At 42.3% G+C, this 17,200-nt stretch overlaps 1 protein-coding gene across 4 annotated transcripts in view; it reads right to left on the bottom strand.

The window, feature by feature from the left end:
* The window catches only part of TTC6 (tetratricopeptide repeat domain 6), an 85,036-nt gene that overhangs the window by 28,027 nt on the left and 39,809 nt on the right, over positions 1 to 17,200 (bottom strand). For all 4 annotated transcript variants that reach the window (XM_029079530.2, XM_029079528.2, XM_029079531.2 and 1 more), the window contains exons 11-16: positions 14,322 to 14,728; positions 11,613 to 12,087; positions 7,281 to 7,410; positions 5,123 to 5,295; positions 2,489 to 2,625; positions 923 to 1,092 (exon numbers count right to left, since the gene is read on the bottom strand). In XM_029079530.2, coding sequence (XP_028935363.1) covers positions 923 to 1,092; positions 2,489 to 2,625; positions 5,123 to 5,295; positions 7,281 to 7,410; positions 11,613 to 12,087; positions 14,322 to 14,728 — 1,492 coding nt within the window. The remainder of the gene's footprint in view (positions 1 to 922; positions 1,093 to 2,488; positions 2,626 to 5,122; positions 5,296 to 7,280; positions 7,411 to 11,612; positions 12,088 to 14,321; positions 14,729 to 17,200) is intronic.

Here is a 17,200-nt window from a genome sequence, read left to right as displayed (position 1 = left end):
CACAGACACTGAAAAAGCAAAAAAGGCAAGACTCAAAATGAAGTTGGGAGAAAAAAGCAGAACATAGACATTGACAAGCTCAATGTGTGACAGAGCATGAGTCTTCTAGACCCTCTCCTCCATATGAACCCCAGGATGGTGGCTGGGGAGAGTACAGGGACTTGAAATAGCAGTGAAGAAGATAGGGATCCTCAAACCCATTCACAGGTGTAGCCAAATGATCAATAGAACAAGATCTGCATAATCAAACTGGGGTTAGCAGACCCGTGCTTGGAATGAGACATACGGTATAGACACACTGATTTCATTACAATCAATTCACTGAAATGGCCAGATGAGTATCCCACATTGCTTTTGTGCCTAGTTATTAAATAGCAGATTACTAATTTTCTTTGGTCTGTACAGCCCAAATGAAGAGGAGGTCTGAGCTATATGATCCATTCACATCCTATCAGATATTCCAAGCCCCTGAGTGGAATTGGGGCACGGCGGGGGCGGCTGTTAAGAACTACCTGAATGGAGTCATTTAACCACACAACTTCTTGATCCTCCATTTCCCAGACAGTTCCTCCAACCACCATTTCCCTTGGCCAATGCAGTAGCAGACTGAGGAATGAATTGATACAGTCATACCTCAAATATGGCCCATGCTTACTTTTCCAAAGCATTTTTACGTGGTTTTACCTCATTTGTCACATTTCACTTTATCTTCAGCCCAACACCAGGGGTCAGGGAAAAGCAGACATCATTATCCCCCCTTCACAGATGGGGAAACTCAGGCATAGAGAATCCTGTGCCTGGAATAAGTCATACGCTAGGTACTGGTCCATGTCTGATACCCAGGTAAATATGGACCTTTTATTAGCAATCAAACAGGATCAGTGCCCACTGCACATGCAAAGAGAAGGAAACGATACAGTACCAGAAACACTGAAATCTTGTAGCGCTTTATGCGGGTTACTTTTCCTTATTAAACACCCGCGATGATAGAATGCCAGCCAATTATTAGGGTCCAAGTGAATTGCGGAAGAAAAATCTTCAGTTGCTTCTTTGTTTTGGGCACATTTAGTATGTGCTCTGCCTCGGTATGTCCTAGTATGAAGAAATAATAAATGCTATAAAATAGTTTTCCCCTAAAAGGCAACTGTTTTCAGGATTCTTGTAAGATCATTTTGACATGTACCTCATAGGTGGATAAATGATTTGGCCATAACTGTAGTACATATTATTTTTAATACCAAAAAATGACACCAAAAAGGTCTATTTGAAGTTATTTTCAACCAGGGACTCTTCAACTCTGGGTGTTTTAACCCTGGCAGGGAGGCAAGAGAGAATTTCCTGAGCAGTGTCAATTGGGTTTCTGGTTCAGGATGATGGCTGCCAGGAGATTCGACCCCCAAGCTTTGCCCCAGAGTGCACAGTTCCCCAAATCACTATGTTGGAGAGAGGGCAGATTCTACAACAGAAGCAGCATGGCCTAGTGGAAAGAGCGTGGACCTGGGAGTTAGAATTACCTGGGTTCTAATTCCAGATCTGCTGCTTGCCTGCTGTGTGACCTTGGGTAAGTCACTTAACTGCTCTGTGCCTCAGTTACTTCAACTCTAAAATGGGAATTAAGACTGTGAGCCCCACGTGGGACATGGACTGTGTCCACCTGATTAGCTTGAAATTACCTCATTGCTTAGTACAGTGCCTGGCAAATAGTAAGTGCGTAAATACCATAAAAAAAAGAGGCTCAGAGTAGTGAGGGACCTGGGATACCATTACCACAAGGTTCATCTCCCTCCTTTTTGCTTTCTGCCAGTGTCTCCACAAAACTACTGGAGGCCCAGGTACATATCAACTAGCTCTAGATGCCCAGTTAAAGCAAAGACTCTTAGCTATGCACCACTTAGTGGGTGGGGCTATGATTAAGCTTTCCTGAAGAGTCTTCCTTTGGGACTAAAATCATCACTTGGCTACCTGAAGACTCCAGTGATGTGGGTCTTGAAAGAGACTCATATAGAGAAATCCCAAAGGAGAGAATCCTATATAAGAAGGGGAATTGGAGGTGTCTACTTTAGAGGCTCAGGCAGCAATTCCCCCTTGGAATCCAGCCTGGATCCAAGATAAGTCGGGCGGGGAGGGAAGTGGATAGAGTACAGGCCTGGGAGTCAGAAAGTCTTGGGTTCTAATCCTGACTCCACCACTTGTCTGCTATGTGACCTCGGGCAAGTCACTTAACTTCTCTGAGCCTCAGTTACCTCATCTGTAAAATGGGGGTTAAGAGTCTGAGCCCCAGGTGAGACAGGGACTATGTCCAACCTGAATAATTTGTATCTACCCCAGTGCTTAGAACAGGGCTTGGCACATAGTAAGTGCTTAACAAATACCATAATTATTATTACTATAAGCTGGGGTCTCTCCTATACCATTCCAGGGGGTGAGTAGAATTTATCCATACAAAATGTGAATATTTTTGAACCCTTTCTCGGAAGAGACTTTTTACCTTGCTTGAGCATTAATGGGTTCTATTTTAAGCAACGCTGTAAAATCCTGAATGGCTGCTTTCCAATTTGAATTTTCAAAATGATATATGCCACGTTTCATAAGCGCATCTGTTCTTCTTGGGTTATAAAAGATACACTATGTTGAAAATAAAATAAACACAAAGCAAAATGAACACTCTAAGACCCAGTGTCTCCACTGTCTCCATATCTCCCATTTTCAACCTAGCAGAATGTTTGCAGCCTCTGTTCCCTTCCTTTTCATCTTTAAAAGTAATGACCCAGACTCATGGGCCATGAGTGATCATGTATATACACATACAAAGCATATAGAGATATTATTTATACACCTACACACACACATACACTATTCAGACAGCAGGGTTGGACTTCATTAAGTTGTGACTGAATAAAGGGGCTTCTGAGGAATGACTAGGAATATCTCCACATATTTTGCCAGCAAAACTTTTGAGCTGCTCAAGTCTAATATATATATATATATCATTAATATTATATATTACATTATTGTAACATATATACTATGTTGCATTAAATATATAATTCAGGTGCTTGAGTTTGGCTGCTAAAACCAATGCATGAATGACAACCCTTTTACTCCATACGCATACAGTGATTTTCCTCTGCTGAGCACCTTTCTCATTTCCCGCCTCAATACCCCGATCTTCCCGGAATCTCTATTCCACGGCAATCATCCCATTTCTGACTGTTATATGACCAGGTGACCTGCAGTTGGCTCCCACCTGTCTACTTTTAGGACACGTTGTCTGAGGTTTGGTTTTTTGTGCTTTAAAGCATTTCTTCTGCCGCCTTTTCAACCTTTTCCCCGTTTCAGTTCACCATAGAGCAGTGTCTCATATGACTGGCAGCCAGTCACTTGCCTCCTACATCACACTGGCTGTCACACTGTTAAAGTAAATCTCCCAAACATCCAGGGAGAGAGAGATCCCTAAGAAAAGAACTTCCCACTTCCTCTGAATCTCATCTGTGAGGCCTGTCTAGCCTCCCAGGGAGCATCCATTGATTTGAGATTTTCACTCCAGAGTCTGTGGATCCATTGCTTTACTGAGGAAATAGGGGTGGACTGTGTCCAACCTGATTAGTTTGTATCTACCCTAACTCTTAGTACAGTACCTGGCATTTAGTAAGCCCTTATGTCCCTCCTCCAAGAGGCCTTCCCTGGCTAAACCCTCATTTCTTTTTCTCCCACTCCCTTCTGCATCACCCTTGCACTTGGATTTCCTCTGTTTTCACCTCTCCCTCAGCCCTACAGCACTTATGTAAATATCCATTATTATTTATATTATATTAATGTCTGTCTCCCCCTTTAGTTTGTAATCTTGTGGGTGCCAGGGAACATGTCTACCAACTCTGTTATGCTGTATTCTCCTAAATCTAAATGCTCAATGAATGGCTGATTGATTGAAATATATAAAAAATAGTTTCAATGAGACTGGACCTTTAGTCCCATTTTACTCCACCGTGATATTCAGGATATATATAAAGCACAGAACTTGGCCTCCCTCAAGGCAAAGGGAGGAGTAATGAAATGGAGGCATGAGACCATACATCACTAAAGAATAAAGGCTGCATGTACAAACTGTTTTCTCAATCTGGTGGCTCTCAAAGAGATGGAAGCTGATTTGGAACAGGTTCAGGAGGTCAAGAGGCTGAAGCAAAATTTGGATCTGTCACCTGTGAAGATCTGGAGTATGGCCCAGGCTCCTGCCTTGCTTGTATCATTGGCAGATTTGTTTAAACTGGCAGTTGTGCTAGCTTGATCCCTGTCCAGAGTGTCACCTTCCTGGTCGGTCAGATGCCAGTGCTGCAGTGAGTTCAACGCAAGCCAAGAGCATGTGGACAAGGTCCATTTGGAGACTGCTTGTGCTCAGGAATGGGGCCAAATGAAATGAAAAGTTGCTCCTGTGGCTAGTTGTGTGCTATCTGTCCAATAGAAGGTTAGTGCCCTCTGGGCATCAAAGGTGTACAGTTCTGCCTCCTGGCTGTCACCGGGCAGGTAGGAGAAAATGACTGGAAGGACTATATACATATATGTCCTTCCAGTATATATTCCTTGACATTTAAAAATGACCCTGCTGGTGAACTCTGTGGAGGTGAACTCACCTGGGGCTCACAGTCTTAATCCCCTTTATCAGATGAGGAAACGGAGGCAGGCACAGAGAAGTGACTTGGCTCAAGGTCACACAGCAAACATGTGGTGGATCTGGGATTAGAACCCAGTTCCTCAGACTCCAGATTTTTCCACAAGGCCACACTGCTCCTCAAAGCAACCTTTTTCTAACTCATAAATTGGGGACGAAGGGAGGCCATGAGTTGGGGGGTGGTATTCAGATTGAGGTTAGAAGCCCAGAGAGCGGGATGAAGTTTAAGGGGTTTGGCAGTCACCTTAGGGATATTGGTTATTTGGGGCAGTCCAAATGGGCTTTTCCATCATTCATATACCATGGTCCATATCCTAGGTGCAAAAATCCTCTGACAAAAGTGACTATAAGGCAACTTAATATGCTCATAAGAAAGGACTGTTATACTTCAGCAAGTTATCAAGTTATTGTAGTAAGAAGTTACAAATGATAACCCCATATAAAAAGTTAACTTACTTTGCTATAATCATCCATGGACAATATTTTGTTTTCTTTTTCATACACCTCTCCCCTCTTGAAATAGATGTTGTCATCGGTAGGTTTACATTTGAGAGCTTGAGTGTAGTTCATAATTGCCAAAGTAATATCGCCTTTATTTCGGAATATTTCAGCCTTGGACAAATATACACCTAAGAAAATTATAAATATACACAATATGTATATGTATACATATATGTACACACACACACACACACACACACATAGAATTGAAAATTACAATCCTACTGATTATCTGCATAAAATTTGTAAAGAGTTGGCCTAAAATTATTTTATTTTTATAGACGGGAGAGATTTCTCTCAAATTCTCTTTAGTGACTTTGTGAGGAAATGTGCAAGAACTGGGCACCCCCTCTAACTGTGGGGTTCCCTCAAGGCTCAGTTCTGGGTCACCTTCTATTCTCCATATCCACCCACTTCCTTGAAGAACTCATTCACCACTACAGCTTCATGTGTATTACCATGCCTATGCAGATGATTCCCAAATCTACCTTTCTAGCCCTGACCTCTCTCCTCTGTGGTCTTGCATTTCCTCCTGCCTTCAGGACATCTTTTCATCGATGTCCTACCAGCACTCCAAATTTAACATGTCCAAAATCCTCATTTTGTAGATGAGGTAACAGGTCCTGAGAAGTAACTTGCCCCGGGTCACACAGCACACACGTGGCAGAGCCCGGATAAGAACCCTCCTCTGACTCCCAGACTTGTGATCTTTCCTCTAGGTCACGCATCTCCTTCAAGACACCTTTCCAAACTAAGGCCTTTATTTCCCTTATCTGTTGACTATGAATTTGGTTGTGTATCCCTTTAGCATCTTGATATTCATCCCAAACCCATAATATTTACATAGATAGTCTTATATTCTATTATTTCCCCTAACCCTAATCCACTTTAGTGACTGTCTCCTCCTGTAGCCTGAAAGCTCCTTGCAGGTAGGGAACATATCTACCTACTTGGGGATATTGTTATATAGACTAAGTGATTATAATGATGATGATGATGATGTTATTTGTTAAGCACTTACTATGTGCCAAGCACTGTTCTAAGCACAGGGGTTGATACAAGGTAATTAGGTTGTCCCACATGGGGCTCACAGTCTTAATCCCTATTTTACAGATGAGGTAACTGAGGCACAGAGAAGTTAAGTGACTTGCCCAGAGTCACACAGCTGACAAGTGGCAGAGCCGGGATTAGAACCCATGACCTCTGACTCCCAAGACCGTGTTTTTTCCACTAAACCACGCTGCTTCTCTGTTTGATTACGGTGCTCTGCACACAATAAGCGCTCAGTAAATACCATTGATTGATTAAGAACCTCGCTCTGTTTCCTTCCCTTCTTTTCTGTGCCCGGAGAACAAGGAATCATTATCTTAAGTTCTTTCCTGGCCACAGCACCCTAGTAGTAGTAGTATTCATGGAATGCTTTTTGTGTGCAGAGCACTGTACTAAGTGCTGGGAAAGAACACTTAGTTGGGAATTAGTCCTCGAGGGGCTCACCCACTAAACTCCTCACAAACACTAGAAATGAACATAGGTAATGCCCTGGACCAAGCACTTAGAACATTGCTCTGCACACGGTAAATATTAAATACCACTGATGATGATGGACCAGGGTCCAAGTACACCAACAAGTTCATCTCTAGATTGTAAGCTTGTTATGGGCAGAGAACACACCTACCAACTCTGTTGTACTGAACTCTCCCAAGCACGAACTCTCCCAAGTACTTAGAAGAGTGCTCTACACATGGTAAGTGCTCAATAAATACGATTCATTTATCCTAGAGAATCAATCACTGGTATTTATTGAGCACTTACCGTATTCAGAGCAGAGGAAGAATGGCAGGAAAAGATGCTCCCAGCTCCTTCCGTGTTCTTTCAACCATGACCCTTTTCGGGACACTCTGCCCAGTCGCCCAGGTTTGAGGGTGGAAGTAAATGATCCCAAGAAGATCCCAAAAGTTCTGAAATCCCAGGATACTAATATTCCACTGGAAACCGGATCAAACCCATTTACCTCAACCACCTTTTTAAATTCAACAAGACTTATTTTTGAGGAAAGAAAAAAAGGAGACATCTCCGTAAAACATGATTATTCTTATTCCTTAGGCCAACCCACCTGCATTGTTTTTATTCCATTTAAGGATGTAATTCAGGTCGTTCAAAGCTTCGAGATCTTTTTCTTGGAAAAGGTAGATGAAATGTCGATGCCAATAGGCATTAAGTAACAGTGGTTCTAAGTAAATAGCCTAGGGAAAAAATGTGAAGTCAGTGCATCTTTACATTGGAAGTGACAATGTTATGAAAAATAACATACAATTCCCACAAAACAGTGCAAAAATATAGCCAAACAAAAATGTCCATTTGATCCAAATCTTTAAATCTTCACACATCAATATCTGTAGTTGTTTTAAATATGGTAATTCAGCAAATATGTTTGCAGTTTAAGCTCGCTGTGGTGGCGTTTAACTTTCAACCCTATCAACATGGCATATCTTCGGCTAATACCAGCCAAAGTCAATATAAAGCTATAAGCTATCTCTCTGCTGGGGGGTTGGTTTTGATGGCTGGGTACAAAATGAATTATGAAACTTGGAAAAGCACTGGAGTTGTATAGGAGAAAGAACAAGCTTGACTAGCATATGCTAAGAATAAACAAAGTGATCAACAGCCTTATTGAGCACCTCCTGGGAGAGCACAACAGAGTCAGAAGTCATTATTTTTAGTATTTATTAAGCACTTACTATGTACACTTTCTCACTGTACCTTGATCTCACCTGACCGCCATCAACCCCTGGCCCACGTACTACCTCTGGCCTGGAACGTCCTTCGTCCTCAAATCTGCTAAACAATTGCTCTTTCCCCCTTCAAACTCCTACTGAAGGCTCACCTTCTCCAAAAGGCCTTCCCAGACTAACCCTGCTTTTTCCTAATGCTCCCCCTCCCTTCAGTATCATCTTGACTCGCTCCTTTGCTCTTCCCCACTCTCCCCCCAAGGCACTTTTGTATATATGCATATATCTATAATTCTATTTATTTATATTGATGCCTGTTTACTTGTTTTGCTGTGTATATATCTATTCATTTATAATGATGTCTGTTTACTTGTTTTGATGTCTGTCTCCCCCTTCTAGACTGTAGGCGTGGTGTGGGCAGGGATCATCTCTACTGCTGAACTGTAGTTTCCAAGCACTTAGTACCGTTCTCTGCACACAGTAAGTGCTCAATAAATATGATTGAATGAATGAATGTAGAAAGTATTATACTAAGCACTTGGTAGAGTACAAGACATGGGTGCAACCCTCCAGGAGCTTTCAATCTAATAGTGGAAGCAGGAAAAAGAAAGACTAGTAATATGGATATGTGGGTGATTAAGTGCTTAAATAATTTTGGTATTTATTAAACATTTACTATATGCCAAACACTGTACTAAGCACTGGGGTAGATACAAGATAATCATGTCCCACATGGAGTTCTCAGTATAAGCAGGAGGGAGAACAGGTTTGGAATCCCCATTATGCAGATGAGGGAATTGAGGCACAGAGAAGTGAAGTGACTTGCCCAAGGTCACAGCAGCAACTGGGAGAGCCAGGATTAAATTACAGGTCTTCAGACACTTAGGCCCTGGTTCTTTCACTAGGCCATGCTGCTTCTCAATTTGATGTCCCTGCTTAGGCTGAAGCCACCATCCTTTCAGTTAACCTAACATAGAGTAATCAGTGCAGTTGGTTGTTAGGTTGAAATATACAGGAGTGCTTTTGGTATCAATAGTCCTGAGGTGAGAGTTGGAAAGATATGATTTGGGAGAGAGGAAAAATTAATCCAGGAAAGCCTCCTGAAGGAGGTGGCATTACATAGGGGTTTTGAAGATGGGGAGAGCTGTGGTCTAGGAGATTTGAAGGGAGAGCGAGTTCCAGGCAATGTGAGCATAGGGTTAGAGGCAAGAAAAATGAGGACATCCAGTGTGCAGGTTCACTGGTGGGGAAAAAAGGTGAGCTGGGGTGCAGTGTAAATCAGGTGACCCAGCACCCTTCAGACCACAAAGATCATTGATCCTGTGACTGACTTGGCAAACACAGCAAGACAGACAAATGCATAAAGTCAACTGAATGGATGCACACCTAGCAGAAAAAGAAACATCATCTCAACAAAATGAGCTTTTGAACAAATCAGGAGATGGTCAAGATAGCCTCCAAAAGGAAGATTCCTGGTATTTCTCTAATTTTGGAAGTCTAAGTAGAGGAGCTGGAAATGAAACACAGAATCAGGAGTCTTAAAGGACCTTAATTGGGTGAGTCTGTCAGCACATTCTGAGCATGGGTTACCTTTCATTCTGAATAATTTAATGCACACTTACTGTGTGCAGAGAACTATACTAAGCTTTTGGGAGAGTACAATACAACAGAGTTGGTAGATAAGTTTCCTGCCCACAGTGAGCTTACGGTTTGGATCAAAGCAAGTGGGAAGTTGAGACCACAATAAGCTTGCTAGGTGAACAAGGAGGGAATAAGCAGTAGCAAGGCAAGAAGCTATGGAGGATTCCAAATATACGTTCAGCTCCAACTAGGTCTGGGCCTTCAACCAAAGGAAATGAGACCTTGGATGGGAAGAAAATTGATGGTGGCTCATCTTCCTAACCCCTGTGAAAAGCTGCTTTTTAAAGCCTACAAATCGGAGCCACATCAACTCACATCAGGGTCTCTGCAAGCATCTCTGACTCCGAGGGCATTCTTTCAAAGCCCAGTATTAAACTGAACTCCAATAAAAGCAATGCTTTTTTCAACAAAGCAGTGCAAGAGCGGTTGACTCCAAGGTTAAATCCTAACTGTAAGAGGGAAGGAGCTAGAGCCCTTGATCCTATGGCTACTTGGGACCAGAGCAGAGGGATCCTGAAAAGGACTTCAGTTGTGCAAAAATCAGCCAGTTGATGTTTGAAGTAGACTCCACCTTCACTTGTATACACAACTGAGAAGCAGCATGGCCTAGTGGAAAGAGCACAGGCCCGGGAGTCAGAGGACCTGGGTTCTAATCTCAGCTCTGCCAATTACTTGCTGTGTGATCATGGGTAAGTCACTTACTTCTCTGTGCCTCGGTTTCCTCAACTGTAAAACGGGAATTTCATACCCGTTCTCCCACTTACTAAAGCTGTGAGCCCCATGAGGGACAGGGGTTGTTTCTGACCTCATCAACTTGCCACGTGGCTCAGGGGAAAGGGCCCGGGCTTGGGAGTCAGCGGTCATGAGTTCGAATCCTGACTCTGCCCCTTGTCAGCTGTGTGACCGTGGGCAAGTCACTTCACTTCTCTGGGCCTCAGTGCCCTATCTGGAAAATGGGGATTAACTGTGAGCCTCACGTGGGACAACCTGATGATCCTGTATCTCTCCCAGCGCTTAGAACAGTGCTCTGCACATAGTAAGCACTTAACAAATGCCAACATTTTAGGGGAAGCAGAGTGGCTCAGTGGAAAGAGCCTGGACTTCGGAGTCAGAGGTCATGGGTTCGACTCCCAGCTCTGCCACTTGTCAGCTGTGTGACTGTGGGCAAGTCACTTCACTTCTCTGTGCCTCAGTTACCTCATCTGTAAAATGGGGATTAACTGTGAGCCTCACATGGGACAACCTGATTACCCTGTATCTCCCCCAGCACTTAGAACAGTGCTCTGCACATAGTAAGCACTTAACAAATACCAACATTATTATTATTACTACCTATCCCAGTATAGAACACATAGCACTTAACAAAAAACATAAAAAAACACTGCCTAGTGGTTAGAGCACACATCTGGGAGTCTGAAGGCCCTGGTTTCTAATCCCAGCTCTGCCACCAGTCCACTATGTGACCTGGGCAGTCACTTCACTTCTGAACAGCCCATTCCTAACTAACTAGGGCTATCGGCTTTCCTGCTGCCAATAGCCATTAAGACCAGACAGCCCGTTTAGGACAAATCCATTGGCAGAAAAAGGACCTGTGCTTATATGCAAACATTTGTAACATACACAGATAGGATCTCACTAATGAAAAGGCAGATATATTCAGACCCACTGTATCTCCTCCCCAGTAACAGGGAGATTGCACACGCAGGTTGGGGTGCTCGTAATGAAAAACAAACAGTAGGACCAGTGAAAAGAGCAGGCGTCCAAAAGTCAGGGGATCTGGTTCTAATCCAAGCTCCACCACTTGACTGCTGTGTAATCTTGGGCAAGTCACTTCACTTCTCTGTGCCTCGGTTACCTCATCTGTAAAATAGGGCTTCAATACCTGGTCTCCTTCTCCTTTAGTCTGTGAACCTTGTGTGTAGAATGGGGACTGTGTCCGGACCTGGTAACCTTGCATCTACCTCAGTGTTTACCACGGTGCTTGGCAAATTGTAAGCGCTTAACAAATGCCGCAGTTATCCTAAAAGTAAATTGGGCTATTAATAGAAAGTTCTAATTATGTGTTCCACACTCACCTCTTGCAAATCATCCATGGCCTCCTTTAACCTGCCCAGTTTCCGGTTTAGAGCTCCACGTCTGCAATAGTAAAATGCAGAAGGAGCCCTTTGTCCTTCCATTTCTTCAGTCAGTCTATTCACTTCAGTTTCCAAAGCTGCAACTTCTGCTTCAGTCAGAACAGGATTCAAGTAATCACCTAATTCATTGGTCAATTGTGGGGGTTCTTTGTCTTCTTTGGGTTGAACCTCTTCAACAGGAGTCACTGATGTTTCTTTCTCTTCATCTGAAGAAGTGATGGATGGGAAGGTGCTTTCAAACCAATCGTTCCAGATGTTTCTGACCCAACTGAAGACATCATCATCTTTGCAAATTCCACCTCGGACTTGGACAAAATGATTAAAATTTAATGCGGAAGGTAAACTATGAGTTCGGTGGCAGTGTAGAGATGGAATAAGTGGCCTGCTTCCCAACTGGTCACTAATGGATTCTGACCTAGTATTTTAAAACAGATAATGGTGGTAGTTGGACTTATTTTTCTCTTTCAAACACAACCAGATTAAACCCAGTAGGCCTGCACAGTAAAAATTATTGACTGATGTGATAGGAATGACTCAGTATACAGAACTACTTTCAGCAAAACAATCAACCAGTCAATCAGATTTATTGAGCTCTTACTGTGTACATAGCACTGTACTAAGTGCTTGGGAGAGTACAATATAATCAAGCTGGAAGACACGTTCCCTGTCCATAACCAGCTAACAGTCTAGAAGGGGAAACAGACATGAATATAAATTTTAAAATGACAGACTTGTATATAAGGGCAAGCAGGCAACCTCTGGATAAAAGGGATGCCTCTCAAAGTTTATGGTTTGGAATAGGAACGATCTAAGCAGCATCGTGGACTAGTGGAAAGAGCATGGGCCTGGGAGTCAGAAGGACCTGGGTTCTAATCCCAGCTCTGCCACTTGTCTGCTGTGTGATCTTAGGCAAGCCACTTATATTTCTCTGTGCCTCAGGTACTTCATCTGTGAAATGGTAATTAAAACTGGGAGACCCAAATGAGACAGTTATCTGTAAAATGGAGGTTAAGACTGTAGCCCCCCATGTGGGACAGGGACTGTGTCCAACCTGATTATCTAGTATCTACCTTAGCACTTAGTATGGTCCCTGGAACACAGTAATCTTTTAAATACCATTAAAAAAATTTAAAAATAAGAGGGCAATCATCAATTCTGTTACTCCACTTATCCTATTATGAAAAAAAACACGAGGTTGGATGGGCAAACGGTCTAGCACAGTAGTGGTATTTAAGAAATAATATTTCTTATGTAATTTTTTACTATTCATCTGTGCCAATGAAGCCTTTCAGATGCATGTAAACTAGGCACTTTGTTTATGCCATTTCTTCGTATTTGTTCAATATGTGGAGTAGAGTAAAACCATACAATCAGCCAAGTGGATATCTCTGGTACCCTTCACCATCAGATATTAACCTATCCTGGGGGTTCGGGCCTTCTTAGGGTAGATCTCGGAAGTAACAGAATTGGTTTGATCATTTTACCTTATTTAAAGGAAAACTCAGAACCACTGACTCCCACAACTGATCTAAGCATCAAAAGGGAACACCTATAAAGTGCTTGAGAAAGTACACCCAGAAAAGAGATATAGTCTTTGCCCTCAAGGATTTTATCATCTAACAAGGAAGCCCGACGGACACAGGCCATTCACAAATAGTTGGATAAAGAAACAATGGTAGCATTGCTGCTTGGAGCAGCCTGGCCTAGTGGAAAGACTGGAATTAGGAATTTAAAGTATGAGTCCCAACACAGCCACTAGCCTGCTGAGTGACCTAGGTCAAGTCACTTAACCTCTCTGGACTTAAGTTTCCCATCTACATAATGGGGATAATAGATTTTGAGCCTTGTGTGCGACAGGACACCTTGTCCTACCTGATAACCCTGTATCTAACCCAGTGTTTAGCCTAGTAAGGTTATAATAAATGCCATAGTTAAAAATAAGCAAAAGTATAAATTAATGGAACTTGAGAACATACAGAAATGCTACATTTTGGTGAATAAACATAAGAACTAAGGAGGGGATGAGTTTGATCTGGGAAGATGAATCTTAATCACAGTATGTTTCCTGAATATGGGGGGCGAGGGGATCTGAAACCTGTTAAGTTTGAAGGGAAAGGGAGGAGGAGTTCCAGGAAGGAGGAAAGTCACAGAGCAAGGGGTCAGAGGTGGAAGAGTGGACAATAAGACATGGTGAGAAGGTTAGTTTGGGAGGAACTCAGAGAGTAAGCAGGTTTGCAATGGATGAGAGGAGTTGATAAGAGAGAGAAAAAGGCAGAGAGAGAGCTGATAAAATGCCTTAAAGCCAGGGTTCAAGAGTTTCTGTGTCTTTCAAACACTGCCCTGCTGTGTGATCTCAGTCAAGTTAGTGAACCTTTCTGTGTCTCAGTTCCTCATTTGTAAAATGCAGATAAGACACCTGCTCTTCCTCAGAGACGCTGAACTCCATATATGACAGGGACCATATCCAATCTGATTGTCTTGTATCTAACCAGAGCTTCACTATAATAAACCTTTAATAATCATAAAATCATTGCTATATGAAAGCAAGCAACTCCTTAAAAAAAATGCTCCTTTAAAACAATGAAACCTTTAAATGCAAAGAATGAGTTCAAATGATTTTTAAAGTAATGAACACTGAATAAAGTAAACCTTTGGAGGATCCTTGAAGGTTTGCTTAGAGTTCTATATACAGCATTTAGCTTTTCAGTTACGATCTTTTTCTTGGATTTCTTTCTTCTTCTCTTTGGGAAAATAATGTAGTTGACTCCAGCTCTCCGAGCTGCTTCAACGAGGGCGAGGTTTTCTGAGCTCTCTGACTTGTAGGAGCTGGGCTCATGGCTGCTTTGCCTTTGGTGAAGAAATTGTAAGAACGTTTGACTCAACACGGGCTGTTCAGGGGGGCTCTCCACTGGCTTTTCAGGTTCAGGCTCATTTATCTGCCGTTTCTGAATTGTGATCACTTTCATGTTGCTTTCAAAATCGTCAGCTACCATTAATATTGCTGAGTCCTCTGTGGTAATAAGATCAGGGGCAGACATTGTTCTGTGAAGAGATTTCTGGGCCAGAAGAAAGGGGGGTATTTTATTACTCATTTCAAGTCATTAGTATTCATTTCTGGATTAATCAGACCTGGAAAGTCCTCCCTCTTCATAGCCAACAGGCGATTACTCTCTCCACCTTCAAAGCCTTATTATTAATAAAAGCACATCTCATCCAAGAGGTCTTAGCTCCTCTTTCTCTTCTTCCACTTCCCTTCTGCATCACTCTTGCACTTGGATTTGCACCCTTTATTCACCCCTTCCCCAACCCCGCAGTATTTGTGTACATATTCATAAATTTATTTACATTAGTCTGTCTCCCTCACTAGACCGTAAGCTTGTTGTGGGCAGGGAACATATTTTCCAACTCCGTTATATCATATTCTCCCAAATGCTTAGAACAGTGCTCTGAATATGAAAAGTGCTCAATAAATACCTTTGATTGGTTGTTAAGGGAAAAACAAACCTGACATTTACATTGGGCCCCCTGGGTGCTATGCTCTGTACTAAGCACTTGGTAAATTGAAAACAAGCAAATGGCCCATCCCCTGTCCACAGGGAACTTACATTCTTCTAGGGGAGACAGATATAAAAGTATATACCAACAGAGTAATTAACATAGCTCTTCAATCAACTGAACAAGTATATGTAACATAATGTGGTGCAACATTTTTTACTATGCCCAAAGATGGGCCAGGAGACTTGGCCTGAATCAGGTTATAGAGACGAGGGCTTGAAGAAAGGGCCTTATACCAGGAGAAAGCATATGCTGGTGGAAAAAGCACAGGCCTGTGAGTTAGAAGGACCTGGGTTCTAATCCTGTCTCTGCCACCTGTCTTTTGTGTAACCATGGGCAAGTCACCAAACTTCTCTGAACTTCAGTTACCTCATCTGTAAAATGGGGGTTAAGACTGTGAGCCCCATGTGGGTGTGATCTGATTGCCCTGTACCTACCCTAGTGCTTAGACCAATGCCTGGCACATAGTAAGTGCTTAACAAATACCATTTAAAAAATAATAAAGCAACAGTCTGTGACCTGAGAACACGGGCCTTTGCCACTGAGATGCCAATTAATCAATAGCATTTAGAAGAGTCAATTAGGAAAGGACACTTGATTCAGGATAAAAGTTGTGACATCATTTTGTTTGCAAGGGGGCCATAAATGAGGGTCTGTGAGAGAAAAGAAAAAACTAGAGAGAAAAATATTGAAAATAAACACTGTCGTTTCTATCCCATACCACTCTTGGGGAACGTAGTATGGGTCAGGGACTGTTTCCAACCTGATTAACTTCTACCTACCCCATCATTTAATATAGTGCTTAGCACAGAATAAGAGCTTAACAAATACTACAATCATCACCCACAGAAGCAATTAACAATAATTTATGCATATATATGAGATATTTCCATTCAAAAGCAACAAGAAACATCAGATTATAGTAAGCGGTAGTGTAGGATCAATCAATCAACTGTATTTGAAGGCTTACTGTCAGCAGAGCACTGTACTAAGTGCTTGGGAGAGAATACCCAGAGTCAGTAGATGTGCTCCCCGTCCACAACAAGCTTACAGTCCGGGGGGGCAGATAGAAATTAGTATAAATAATTTTATAACATAGAAGATAGAAATATCCTTTGGGATTTCAGAATACGAATGTGGTTGGCCTATTTGGGGATTACAATCCCAAAACCCACAGGGAAAGAGAGAGCTCCAGGAGGAACCAACTCTCTCATTTTCTCCAACTGAGCCAGCCCCGTGAGATCCAGTTAGTCTTTAGCTTTCTCCTGTTGGTGCAATTTCAACAATGGAATCAGTGGTCTACTGTTTTACTGTTGGGGAAAACATTTGTGACGTTTTAGCCAAAGGAGTCATTTCATACATTGCCTTATCACAGTGATAAGAATAACTATAGTATTAAATCCATACTGTGTGTCGATCACTGTACTAAGTGCTGGGGTAGATACATTATAAGCAGTATAAACATACCATACATAGTCCCTGTCCCACATGGGGCTCCTAATCTGAGAAAGGAGAACAGGTGCTTAATCCCCATTTTACTGATGAGGAAACTGAGGCGTACAGAAGTTAAGTGACTTGCTCAAGGTCACACAGCAGGTAACTGGCAGTACTGGGGGATTAGATCCTAGGGTTACCTGATTCTCAAGTCCATGCTCTTTCCATTAGTCCACCCTGCTTCTCTGAGAGGTTTTATGGTATTTTCCCCCTCATTTTACCACCTGTGACATTTTTCTTATGTTTTGCTACTGAATCATCCACTTTTAGTTACTGAAAGTTACTTAAATAGAGATTACTGTACATCCTGTCTCCTTATTTCTGAGCATATTATCCTGCTTCACCACAGAAACAATATTAACAGGTGCTGCACATTTATAGAACTGTCCATCATTTTCTAAGATGATGATGTTGACTGCAAGATTCTGTCTGTGCTCATGAGTGTGGCCAAGTCAGCCTTAGCACTAGTTCAAGGAGGC

The sequence above is a fragment of the Ornithorhynchus anatinus genome, chromosome 14, assembly GCF_004115215.2.
Source record: "Ornithorhynchus anatinus isolate Pmale09 chromosome 14, mOrnAna1.pri.v4, whole genome shotgun sequence".
Classification (NCBI taxonomy): Eukaryota; Metazoa; Chordata; class Mammalia; order Monotremata; family Ornithorhynchidae; genus Ornithorhynchus; species Ornithorhynchus anatinus.
The sequence above is the reverse complement of the archived record's forward strand: the minus strand, read 5'-3'. Positions and strand labels throughout refer to the sequence as shown.